Source organism: Fukomys damarensis, unplaced genomic scaffold (assembly GCF_012274545.1).
Source record: "Fukomys damarensis isolate Sample0158 unplaced genomic scaffold, DMR_v1.0_HiC HiC_scaffold_1, whole genome shotgun sequence".
NCBI classification, from domain to species: domain Eukaryota; kingdom Metazoa; phylum Chordata; class Mammalia; order Rodentia; family Bathyergidae; genus Fukomys; species Fukomys damarensis.
The window spans coordinates 66,254,066-66,266,960 of NW_022900913.1; the positions used below are offsets into that span (position 1 = coordinate 66,254,066).

Sequence of the window (12,895 nt, forward strand, 5' to 3'; positions counted from 1 at the left end):
ACAGCAGACCCCTTAGCACAAGGTCTGACCACAGTCATCATTAGCTGATTGCTAATAGCCCTGAGAGCTCCATTTCTTGATCTGATTTGAGCGAAGTTGCTCTAGACCATGGTTCCTTGGAACCTTAGATTTCAAGGGAGCCAGCACAGACCTTGTAAAAGACCTCATATGTAGAGGGCAAAACTCAGTGGGCCAGGGGTCATGGGGCTGCTCACAGGCAGAAAACACCCTATCCTTCCATGCCAGTGTCCCATCTAGGAAGTTGGTTCATTGGTTTTCTACTGGGAATTTGAACCCAGGGCCTTAACATCAAGATACATCCCCAGGCCTTTTCATTTTTTCTTTAAGACACAATTTTCCTAAGGAATAATTCACTGTGTTTGTCAGGCTGGGCTCCAACTTGCAATCTTCCTGCCTCAGCCTCCCAGAGTGCTGGGTGACAGGCATGTGTCATCTAGAACTTTTTTTTTTTTAATCTTCAAAGGCTCTATAGGGGACAGGAAGTGCAGGTGATTTCCCAAAGCTCATCCTTTCCTCAACCTTCCTCAGCCACACACATGTGACTCTGTGAACACACACACACACACACACACACACACACACACACACACACACACAGCATGCCCAGCTTACCAGCAGCTGTGAACCTAGAAGGGCCTGGCTCCCATTCAGGGCTCAGGGGCAGCTGCAGCTCACAACCCAGCACCTCTCTGCCCTCCGTGGTTATGCAACACTTCGATCCAACCCTCAGCCACACACCGTTTGCATTCCCAGACCTTGATCCCACCCCATGAGGCTGATATGAATGAGCTGAACTCTGCTCGGGCTTCACAAAGACTGCACTGTGTAACGATGAATGGGTCCCTTCTGTGTGGGTGGAGAGGGTGATTTGGGGTCAGGGGACAGGAATCCAGGGTTTGGCGTGATAACCTGCTTGTGCCAACTGGTGTCACTGCCCTTTTTAAAGGCGGGGCCAGGCTTGCAAGCCCACAGAGAGCTGGGCACTGGCAGGGAGAGGGCTGAGGATGGCAGCCTCCGGGACCCTTCCCACTGGCTTTGGGGAGCTTGAGGTGCTGGCTGTGGGGACAGTGCTGCTGGTGGAAGGTGAGCCAGGCTGGAACTGGGCTGGGACAGGGTCTCTCTGGGTTCTCAGAACCCAGCCAAAGCTAAGGCACTGCCAGCTGTGTAACTTGTCGCCCTGGCTGCCAGCTCCTGTGGGCCTGGACCTGGGGGGCCAGCTCATGGCTGCCCGCGGGGGGTGCAGCATGCTGCTGTGGAGCCCAGAGAAAGAAGCCAGGCAGGGTCTGGGAGGGAAAGACTCAGAAAGGGTGGACTAGGCGGCCAAAATGGGTTTCAGACTTTCCGAGGGGGGTGGGCCTTAGACCCATTCCCTGCGCACCATGCTGGGGATCCCCATAAGATCAGGTCTGCAGCAAGGAGCTGCTAGGGCACAGGGCAGGAATTGTGGAACTTCAGCCCTGATGCCAACCCCAGCCCTGCCTTTCAGCGCTCTGTGGTCTCAGCCTCAACAGCCTGACCATCATTTCCTTTTGCAAGATCCCGGAGCTGAGGACTCCCAGCCACCTTCTCGTGCTGAGCCTGGCCCTGGCAGACAGCGGTCTCAGCCTCAACACCCTCGTTGCAGCTGCATCCAGCCTCCTCTGGTACCAGGCCCTCCCCATGCCCAAGCTCTGGTGGGCCTGACCTCCAGGCCCGGGCAGCCAGGCCTGAGTCTCACTTCCAACACAGAGAAAACAGATGCCAGGGCAGAAGCAGGTCAGCTGGCCTAGGCTGAGCTGGAAGTCTGGGTTATCCCTGAAGAATCTGTGGAACACCGGGGTTGCTCAAACTTGGCCAGAGATGTGGGGTAGGGCAGGGGGCAGGGATCAAGAGCAGGAGAGCAAGCGGCAGTAACCGGGTGGCCTGGCCTTGATCCTGGGCTGCTTCCCTGAACTGTGGAGTATTGCTTAGTTCCTGTGGGTGGTTGGAGGTAGTAACTGTATTTACAAACTACTTAAAACAGTGCTTGCCACCAAAGCAACCCTCAGTGGGTGTCGTAAAAGCAAACAGGATCTTGACTGGTGTCTGATGCTCCTTATGCGAACCCAAGATCACCCCGTGTCACTTTGGGAGGAGGTGTTCCTAAGATTCATATTTGTTTTGTTTTTGTTTCTTTGTAGTACTGGTGATCAAACCCAGGGCCTGTCCACCAAGCAAATAACTCCAGCCTCTTTTTTTAAAAAATGTTTTATTTATTTTTTATTTATTTTTAGGGTTTTTTTCCTCATTGAGTTTATTGGTACATTTTAGGTATACAGTACAGTTACATTCATTATTGGGATCTTGTACCTTTACATGACAGGTCTTGGTTCTCATTTTTTTCCCCTTGTCCCTGCCCTCCCTTCACCCCTCATCCCTGGGCAATTTAGCCACTTAGCTAAAATTAAAATTTAAAAAATTAAAAAAAAAATAAACAGTGCGGAATGTAGCTTGATGAGAAGTCCCTGGGTTCCATCCCCAGTACCAAAAAAAAAAAAATGTTTTAAATAAATAAAATGCAATACAGGCATGAGCTCTCCTGATGATGCAGAGAGAACCCTTGATCTAGTCATGAGGCAGTGAAAATCACCATGCTGCAATTGGCTCCACCTCCCTCCTGGGGATTTAGCTCTACAGCCTCACCCAGTCTTCAAGGGGAAGCAGAGCTAAGGCCCCATGGAACACGGGGCGACAGGCAGGAAACTTCCAAGCCGCTGGGAGCAGAGGGTGGCGGAGGTCTGGTCACTGTGCTCAGTGTCTCCACAGGCGCTGGCCCTACGGCTCCGGAGGCTGCCAGGCTCACGGTTTCCAGGGCTTTGTGACAGCACTGGCCAGCATCAGCGGCAGCGCGGCCATCGCCTGGGGACGCCATCAGCACTACTGCACGCGTAGGTGTCCTGGCCCGGGACTGAGGGGCGCCCAGCAGGGTGGGGGAGGGACCAGTGTATCCCCACCCATTCAGGCTTGGGCTTACATGTGGCATCCGACTAGGGGAAAGGAGTGGGGGGGGAGGTGGCAGCCCCAAGCCTTTCTCTTTTTCTCTGCAAAGTTTTTTTTTGGGCGGGGTGGGTACCAGGGATCGAATTTGGGTCCTTGCACTTGCAAGCCAGGTGGCGGCACCACTGAGCTAAATCCCCGGCCCTCTGCAAAGTTTTAATAACCAACTTCACAGTTTTATTTTGAAAATCAAATGAGATTGTGGATGCAGAAAATGCTCTTGCAGATAGGCACTGTGGAGGCAGAGGGAGATGAAGTGTGCATGTGTGGAGGGGCTGAACCCCACACTGCCACAGGGACCCCACAGCATGGCGGAGCTTCACACAGACTCCTCCGGCTGTAGATGTACCAGGTGGCCACTGTCAGATGCCATCAGCATCATAACTGACCAAAGCAGTGTGCCACCTGTTTTGTCGTTCCTTGGTGTTTTGTCTAATAAGTGACTCACTTCAAAATTTAAAAAAAAAAATCACTTCTTGGCCTTTTGGCTAAGATTAAGCGTAAAAATTTTAAAAACCCACCACAGTTGCCACAAACTTAATGTTCTTACAACTTTAATACCCATTAAAATTTTTTAATGCTTTCTACAGGTGTGGGGGTGCACACAAGTAATCCCAGCACTTTGTGAGGCCGAGGCAGGAGAATCACAAGCTTGAGCCCATCCTGGGCAACTTAGCCACTTAGCAAAATCCTGTCTCAAAATTTAAAAAAATTAAAGAGATACAGCTTGGTGCAAAGGTCCTCAGTTCAGTCTTCAGTACCACAAAACAAAAACAAGCAAAAACCCACATTCACTGCCTCCAGAGGTGTATAAACATGCCCTGTGCCCCAGTGGACCCTCACGGTGTCCCTCTGGCTTGAGCCTAAGAAACAGACACAGAGAGAAAGTGAGCAGCTTGTCCATGTCACACAATGAGTGGGGGCTGAGCCGGGACTGAGTATGGCCCAGTGCTTCCCATGGTGGCTGCTGCCCAGCAGCGAAGTCACAAGCCAGTGAGTCCCTCCTATCACTGGCCCTCTCCAGTCCCAGGCTGCCTTTGTTCTTGTGGTTTTGATCATTGACAGATTGCCACGTGGCCACAGTACACCTCTCCCACCACTACCCTTGGGAGCATCACACACTCACGAATGCACACACATACACCACATACACATGTATGCATTCATGCATGCACCACCTTCTCAGGTGGCCACAGGCTTCTTCAGCTCTGAGCAGAGCAGCTAACTCACTGGACAGGGCAGGAGAGCAGGGTGACGGCTGGGGCTGGAGTCCACCTGCTCCGTGACTGCTATCCCTGGGCATATGGCCCAGTTCTCTGTTTCTAGGGCTGGAAAGACTGTGCATGGGTCAAGGAGTTCACTGTGTCCAGAGTTGAGGTGGAGGGTATCTTAGCCTGGACTACTACAACAAAGTATGGTAGTATGGGTGGCTCTAAAAAAAATACAAAGAGCTTCTTCTGCCATTTCTGGTAGCTGGAAAAATAAGATCAGCATTCCAGCATGGTCAGGTTCTGGGTCTGCAGATCTTCCTGCTGGGTGTTCACTGGAGGAGTAAGACATCTCTCTCACGCTCCTCACAAGAACACTAATCTCACCATGGAGCCGCTGCCTTCGTGACTGGGTCCCTCTCAAAGGCCCCGCCTTCAAATGCCATCACGCTGGGCATTAGGCCTCAGCATGTGGACCTTGAGGGGACACAGACATTCAGTCTACACCAGGGGACACAACCAAGCACACTCCGTGTACAGCGGGGTCAGCAGGAGCAGAGTCCTGGATGAGGGAAGCTTCAGATTGGCTCTTCTGTGGAACTGCAGGGTTCTCTCCTCTACCTGCCCCAGCTCTCATCTGCACAGAGCTCAACAGATAAACCACAGACACAGGGCTGGGGTGGGGGCCATGATTTGGAAAAGCCTTTGTGAGACCAGGTCCAGGGGTCCATGGTGAGGGAAGGCTGAATGAGGCGCAGGAGAGAACGGGCCTGGGAGAGAGGACAGGAGGACATCCAGGTCACACCCAAGTTGCTGCCTGGACCAGCCTCTGCCATAGCAGTGAGATAGATCCCAGTCCCCAAGTCAAGTTCTCAGGGTGTCCAAGGAGCAAGAGCTGAGGTTGTGGTGAGTATGGTCCAGAGCCTCCCTCCTCCATTACATCCACCTCAGTTGCTCCTTCTCTCTGTTCTCTGAAGAAGATGCCACAGACTGCCTGCTGGAGACTTTCACCATCCATTATCTCTCTTATTCTTCATAGCATCCTCTGCAGCAGGGATATTATTTGCCTTGTGGGAGAAAAAGGGTCAGAGAAACCTTTAACTTGCTTGGGGCAACAAGAACCAGAGGTGGGCTTAGGGACACTATGAGATCCTGAAATCCACTGTTTCCGATTTGATCAGCTGATCTCCTCCTCACGGCTTCCTCTTCCTCCTCTGCCCCATGCAGGCAGCCAGCTGGCGTGGAGCACGGCCATCCCCCTTGTGCTCTTCGTGTGGTTGTCTTCCACCTTCTGGGCAGCACTGCCCCTCCTGGGCTGGGGCCATTATGACTATGAGCCTCTGGGGACCTGCTGCACCTTGGACTACTCCAAGAGGGACAGGTGAGGTGGAGGGAGCAGCTTTTGAGGCCTTCCAGGTGGATTGTGGCATTGAGTCCCCATGACAAGGTGTCCCAGCAGAAAACCCAAATGGGGAACTATTGACATCTGCCAGACAATCTCAGCCCCTCAGTCACAATATCCCCTTGCAGGCTGGCAGTGGGCCCAGGAGAAGCCCATTCTGAAGACTACCCAAGGGATAGGAATGTTACTCAGAAGAATGTGGCAAGATGCAGTGAGCCATTGGCTTGGGTGGGCTGTAACAATCACAGCCATGCCTCCCCTGAGCCATCTCTAGCACAGTGAGCTGTCCTACCTCCGACTTCATTGGTTTCTAGAGAGATTCATGCCATCCACAGATTCAGAGCATCAAATCTCTGCATGGAGGTTGGGAGCACCTTTGTGGCATGAAGATAAGTTCTAGGAATGTCCTGTGCATCTTCTGTGAGCCAATCCCCAAATGTACAATAGTTCCCACTATCCTAGAGACTGTGTTCTTGTACGGCCCCATCCATGTGGCTCTGGGGAGCAGAGGCACTGGGAAAGCCTTTAAGGGCTGTGCTGGAGGAGGTCACATGGGTTCCAGTCCCTGCTTACTTCCACCAGAGCCACAGTGCATTCATCTGTCACATGGCAATGCCAAATAGGTGTGAAAATCTAAATAAGGATCTAAATAAGGATCAAAATGTATAATTGATAATGTGAAGTAGGAAGAAAAGGTCCAAAGGGGAAGGTGAAGTGGGATGGGTTGGGGATAGGAAAGAAGGGAATGGAATTAATATGAGATGATAAAATGGAAGCAAAGTCTTTATAAATAGGGAGGGGTGGAGAAGTTGAAGGGAGAGCAGGGAAATAGGGAAAAAATAAGAACCAACATCTGGCAGTGACTCATGTAAAGGCTTCCCAGGTGAAGCCAACTGCAGCATCTATCTCATCCAAGTGTCCCTCACAGCACACCCAGGCTGGGGCACCCGGTGTTTCTGGCACCCATCCTTCTACCCTCCTTAGCGCACAGCTCCAAGGCATCCCCTGGATGGTCTTCCTTTCATGTAATGGGACTCCCACTGTCCCTGGTCAACCCTTCCACCCTCCCATGACCACTAAGACCCCGGCTCTTCTGTGGCCCCTTCAGGAACACAGTGTCCAGTCTGTGTCATCCACAGGCTCCTTACAGATCCCTGCACCTAGAACTCTCCTTGAGTGTTCCTCCCTCTTTGGTCCACTGGCTTCTCCACCATTTGATCAACACATTTCCCAAATGAAAGTGTCCCATTCTCCAGGCTTAGGGAACAAATGGGAGAGCAGGGCTGAACACTTGAACTTCAGAGAGGCCTCTTTCTTGTCCCAGCCCAGGATCCCAAAGGCAAGTTCCAGGAGAACCCATAGCTCACTGGCTGCTGTGCACAGTTTAGCTGGGACTAGGAGTGGCCACACTTATCTGAGTGTCCCATGCAGAGGCTGGGGGCCCAGGAAGGCAGCTGGCCGTCCCTGAGGACTGACCCCCCACTCCCCTACCCCTGTCTGTAGGAATTCTACCAGTTTCCTCTTCACCATGGCCTTCTTCAGCTTCCTCGTACCCCTCTTCATCACGTTCACATCCTACCAGCTCATGGAGCAGAAAATGGCAAGGAACAGCAGTCTCCAGGTAAGGACCTGGCTCCTGGTGCAGCACAGGTACCTCTCAGGACACCTGGGAAAGTGCACACAGTGACAAATGTCTGTCAGGGGTTTCTGGGTCTGCAGTGATCAGGAGGCAGTTCAGCTTGTGGGAAGCATGGGCATTTACAGCTGGATTGCCAAGGCCTGGAGGATGAGGACCAGTATGGGCCAGATTCCCCTAGTCCAGGGCTCCCTGAGGGGCTCAGTCCATGCTCCTACACTCAGTTTTTCCCAAGGCTTTGAGGCTTGGTCCAAAATAATGGGCCCTTTCAATGTGACTTTTAAACTGCTTGGAGATGTTCAATTTAATCACAGTCACAGGCTGTTACCCACAACAGAAAATTGCACCTGCAAGCACATTTGTCCAAGAAAGAAAAAGCTTCAGAGTAAGCCCTCCTGGCCATTTCCAAATTTCTGCACTAATATGCCCTTGTGGAAGTTTTCTTTCTTGCCTGGATGATTTGGCAATGAGTCCTAACAAGCAGCAAAGATTTATTTTTTAAAAACAGATGATAATATTACTTTATGTGTATTGTCATGTCCTCTTTGTGACCTCTCATGGGAGAAGGAAAGCCTCACCATCCCTGTGTCACAGACTGGATTAAGGAATAGGAAGTTGTTGAGAGCCACACATCTAGTAATAGCAGAGACGGGTCCAAACCTAGGTTGGGGCCTCTATGATCCAAGTGCTTGATTAGGTACAAAAAAGGGACTCTTTTTTTATTAAGATCCTTAACCTGCCTCTTCATTAGGTGTTTCTTATTAAGTAGAAATGCACTCTGCAAATTTATATTAGCTGGTGACTCACGTTCCTCTGACATCGCAGAGGGAGGATGAGGGTCCCTTCTGCTGGCTCCTAGCTCACTGCTGGCAAAGGCTCAGCCTCCCAGGTTGTCCCCATGCTGTTCATCCCAACCCCTGTTCATAAACACAAAGTCACCACATTTGCTGGAGCTTCAGTCAGCCAGGACCCAAGGCTGCAACCAGGACTCCCCATTATTCCTGTGGACTTTAAACCATTAGCTCCGGCGTTAGCTAATGCCAAGCACAGCCCTGGGGACCTCAGCTCAAGCTGAGCGACTTCCGGAGATGGCATGGCCTCCAGCTGAGATCCCAGTTTCTCCTCCGGCTAAGTTTCTCCTCAGGGACCTCTCCATCAATGCAAAGCACTTTTTTTGTTTTTGTTAACCACAGTGAGGTCACAACCAAATTGAGGGACAATTCAAGAAAAATATTTATTCCAATCAACATATTTTAAAAATCCAACATTAAAGAGAGAATGCCCCTTCCAATTTAAATCACCTTCTTTGTTAAAGAAAGACATGTCAATGGGAAACAGACAGTGGTATTTTGCGTAGGAATTTTAGTACGAACATGGCCACTCCATTACGGACTCAGAGAGGGAGTCGTACGCCCCCTAGTGGCACCAGGTGGTACTTGGCATCACCCACTCTCAGGTGCTTCTGCTATGTGAAACCTTAAACTCCCAAAGATGAATCTCACCAGGTGGCTGTAGTCACTGATGGCTCTGCGCCTCAAGTCTCGGGGCAGCTTAGCCTGGGACCCTCGTGCACACAGTCACAGAGCCCAGGATTTATCTTACAGAGCAGAGCCCTGAAAGGAAGCTCATTATCACCTCACCCCACCCCTGTCCCTTTCTCCACACAAGCCAGGTACTGTCAGACCGTTTTACAAACAAGGTAACTGAGACCTTTTTAAATGACACCTCCAAGTTATGGACCTTAAAGGGCAGAGAGGCCGGGCAGGTCCCAAGTTCCTGTGCCTCTTAGAGGTACTGAGTGCTGGCCTGGTCTCCCTGCCTGTGTGGAGCTGTGGCATCCAAACCAATGTTGTTTCCCCAGATGAACACCTCTCTGCCAGCCCGGACACTGATGTTCTGCTGGGGCCCCTATGCCCTCCTGCACCTCTACGCAACCATTGCCGACGCGAGCTCCCTCTCCCCCAAACTGCAGATGGTAGGTACAGCCAAGGCTAGAACCCTGTCCAGCTCTGCCTCTCTGGCTGCTTTTTTCGTTCTTCCTTTTAATATTCAAACTGTGAGGAGAGTTTGCCTTGCTCCACTCATGTCCTGAGCCACACCGGGTGGAGACAATGGGGAAAGGCAGCCGGAGGGTGAACACACAACACACGCACACACACGCACACACACACACACGCACACACCCACACACGGGGATGCCTGAGTCTGGCTGTGGCTGCGTTCCTGTATGGCCTGAGGGCCGTGCACCGTCACCAGGCAGTCAGGGATGGCCCAGGGGCTGCGGAATGGAGCCCAGGACAAATGATTGGTGGCTGCGGGGAAAAAGGGACTGAAATCACTAGGTGGGAGCAGAGAGAGGAGAGGAGGCTTTGAAACATCATTCCTGGACTTTTTTGCCCCAACAGGTGCCTGCCCTGATTGCCAAAACAGTGCCCACCATCAATGCCATAGCCTACGCCCTGGGGAGTGAGATGGGCAGCAGGGGACCCTGGAAGTGCCTCTCACTACAGAGGAGCAAGTGGAAACGAGCCCAGTGAGCTGACCCCAGTTGCTGCTCAGACCCATGCGCCCCTGCAGGAGGCTGCCTGGAAGCCTGGAAGCCAAGCCCCAGACGCTCATCTTCTAGCCCCAGTGCCCCTGTTGAGTCTGTCCTGGGGCTGAGCACAGGTATTCAGACACCCAGCTGTGTGGAAGGAGGCTGGAGACCTGCAGGAAAGTCACTCTCCAATCCAAGCTACCTGAATCCTTCAGATATGAACATGGACTCACAGATTTGAACAAGAGAACATGTTCATACCAAGCACGTAGAAAATGCTCCTTAAAACCAAGCTATCAGTGTAAAACCTGGGCCATGCCCTCCAGGGATCTGGGCTCTTACACAGAAAGGAGAAAATGCCCTAGGATTCACTTGTGGGAACTCAACCCCAGCTGCCAGCACTCCAAACGCTGCTTATTAAATCATGAGCTGGCACCAGCAACTTAACTCTCTGCCTTGTATCTGTACCCTGGCCCATGGGATGACATGACAGAAATGTGACTTGACAGGCCCGGAGCATGACCTGCACGTTATATGCTCCCTGAGAGTCTGCCATGGCACTCATCAGTCAAAGCCAACCTCTGCTGATGTGGGCATGGCCTGACCATTGCTTAGAAATATTTCAGAATAAGTTGCCAAGATTTAAAACTCATGACAATTTAAGACTCCATATGTCAAAATATAAGGCCCTGCCAAGCTGTCTTCCTCCAGAGTGACAATGCGCAGAGCTCGAGGTGGCTCTGCCCTCCTGCCTCCTCTGCAGAGCCTGGGACTACTAGGTTTGTAATGCTGACTCAGGGACAGTCACCTCTGGACCCACATAGGCAGCACATCAGGGATGACGTGTGGCAGGTGCAGAGTCCCGGCAGGACCTGCCACCCAGAGGGAAATGGGGATGACAGCAGGATGATGGAGGCCTAGAAGGCCAGTGGGTGGGGTGGCTGGCCCAGGCCCCATGGAGGTGTGAAGGAAGAAAGCTTCATCCCAGGGAGCTGAGAGCCACGACAGGCATTTCTGGGTCTGGGTGGACGTGGGGAGTGGTCAGACAAGGGAGACTGAACCAATAGCATCAGGGCCCTGAGGTCCAGGACCTGCCTGCTGGTTTTGCAGGTGCAGAAAATCAGGGCACATATGCATAACTCACAAGATGCCACTTGGCCATGCTCCAGCACCCACAGAGCATCACTGACTCAGCCCTGGAGTGTGGGCAGGGCAGGAAAGTCCCAGTGCCCGGCCAGAGCGGGAGTCACACATGGGCTGAGCAGTGGCCAGGAAACGGAGTTGAAGTGCACACACCAACAAACCACCAAGCTGTCTCCGAAGGAAAGGACCTCCCACAGCACCCTGCAAGGCCTTCCATGGGACAATTTCCTGGGGGAGAGAACAGGGCTGCCATCCAAATGATTATCAAGAAATTAAATATCCATTAGATAGTACCTAAATTTTATCCATATTTTCTCTTAAAGGTAAGGGATATTCTAAAAATTTCCTACATATATAATAAATACATGTAGCAGCAAGAAAGTTGGCCTAATTTATTTTTGTTGCCATGAAACTGATAGGATTTCTGCTGTCCTTGCTGTGGAGACACTGTGGATTCATTTTGTTCAGATACAAGCTCAACTGTCTTCCCCCCACAAGGACATCATTTCTTATGTTCCCTGTCTAGATAAAGATCATTAAGGATCCACCCTGTCATGTCAGTTAAATTAAGAGAAAAGGAGAGGGGTAGAAAAGCAAAGATCTGGCCTGCATATCCTCAGCAGAGAGGTGAAGACGGCTCAGTGCTTAGGTGATACCACCAGGTGGCAGTGCCCTCTCAGTGATAAAGTCTTTCTGGGCCGCCAGCCAAGGATGTGCCCTTCTCGGAAAAGCCAGAGGCCTCCTGGCCAGGTGGCGGGGTGCGTTACTGATTTCTACTGGGCATTCCACGCGCCTTCCTTTGACTGCTCTTGGGACCCAAACCTGAAGCTTCGATGTTTCTAACAGGAGCCATGGTGTGATTCCAAATGTCTCTTTGAAAGAAACAGAATTGCAGGCTCATTGGCCCCAGGGCTTCCGGGAGGCCGTGGAGCTCCCTTTTCTGACTGTTTAGCAGGGGGATAGCTCCAGCGTCTTCCCACACCCGCAGGCTTAGGTTAGGAGTTCTGGGTCTGCAGTGTGTGAATCCCGGCAGCCCCTAGATTTCTCCCGCCTTGTATTATTCATCTGTAAAAGGGATGGCGCACGCTGTAGACACTATGGAGTGGAGCTGGAGGGCTTCCAGGCTCTGTGCGTGGAGCAGCAGCCGGTTCTGGGTAGTGAGGCAGTGATGGGCGCCACGTTTCCAAGGTGATCAGAGCTGGGCGGGCCCTATGCGAAGGCCAAAGACAAAAGCTCCAAAGCCTCCATGGTGACAACTCCCGACTCAAGCTGCTCCCGGCCCGGGCGCCTTCCACCTGTTCTTTTCTGCCCACCCATTGGGCTCCCTTACAAAGGCTTCCCTGTCTTCCCCTCAGCGCCGCTCATCTGCGCTCCCTCCGCAGCTGCTGCACCCTTCTAGGTAAGAGGCAGGAGGCAGCCAGCAGAGCATTTAGATTCTGCTGCCAGGAAGCCACGGGCATGCACCCAGGATTTGCCACCGACTCGATGTAACAAAGAGTCTGGGTGACCGAACTTCATCAGGCTCCTTCCTGAACCTTCTCTCAGGCCCATCTGTGCACTCCCTTGTAAAACCCAGTTTTGACAACAATAAAAAAATAATAATAACCTTGCTAAATCAGAGTTTTAATATAACTGCCTCACTCTCAAGCTCTGATCGGGCTCCTCATCCTCCAGCCTGTCTTCAGCAGGTCTTGTAAAGGAGAGAAAGGGCATGAAGAGGACAAACCACTGCTGCGGGTCAGGTAGTAAAGGAAAAGGAAGGGGATCAGAGCAGGCTCTGCCGGCCCTGGGGTCAAAGCAATGCGAACAAACAGAAAGGTGCAGGGAGTCAGCCGCATCCTCCTAAAGCAGACCCAGGCTCGTCAGCCCCGGCCTGGCTCCTCCAGGAGCACCAAGAGTCGCGGAGTGGGGCACAGTCAGCCAAGCAGCAGGAG

At 52.0% G+C, this 12,895-nt stretch overlaps 1 protein-coding gene across 1 annotated transcript; it reads left to right on the forward strand.

Moving 5' to 3' along the window:
- Window positions 1-978: 978 nt before the first annotated feature.
- Rgr (retinal G protein coupled receptor) lies at window positions 979-12,534 on the forward strand. The gene is made up of 7 exons (XM_010622597.3): window positions 979-1,104; window positions 1,508-1,664; window positions 2,806-2,927; window positions 5,472-5,625; window positions 7,150-7,267; window positions 9,144-9,257; window positions 9,688-12,534. The coding sequence occupies exons 1-7, from the start codon at window positions 1,026-1,028 to the stop codon at window positions 9,817-9,819; spliced, it is 876 nt and encodes a 291-aa protein (XP_010620899.1). The 5' UTR covers window positions 979-1,025; the 3' UTR covers window positions 9,820-12,534.
- Window positions 12,535-12,895: the final 361 nt, after the last annotated feature.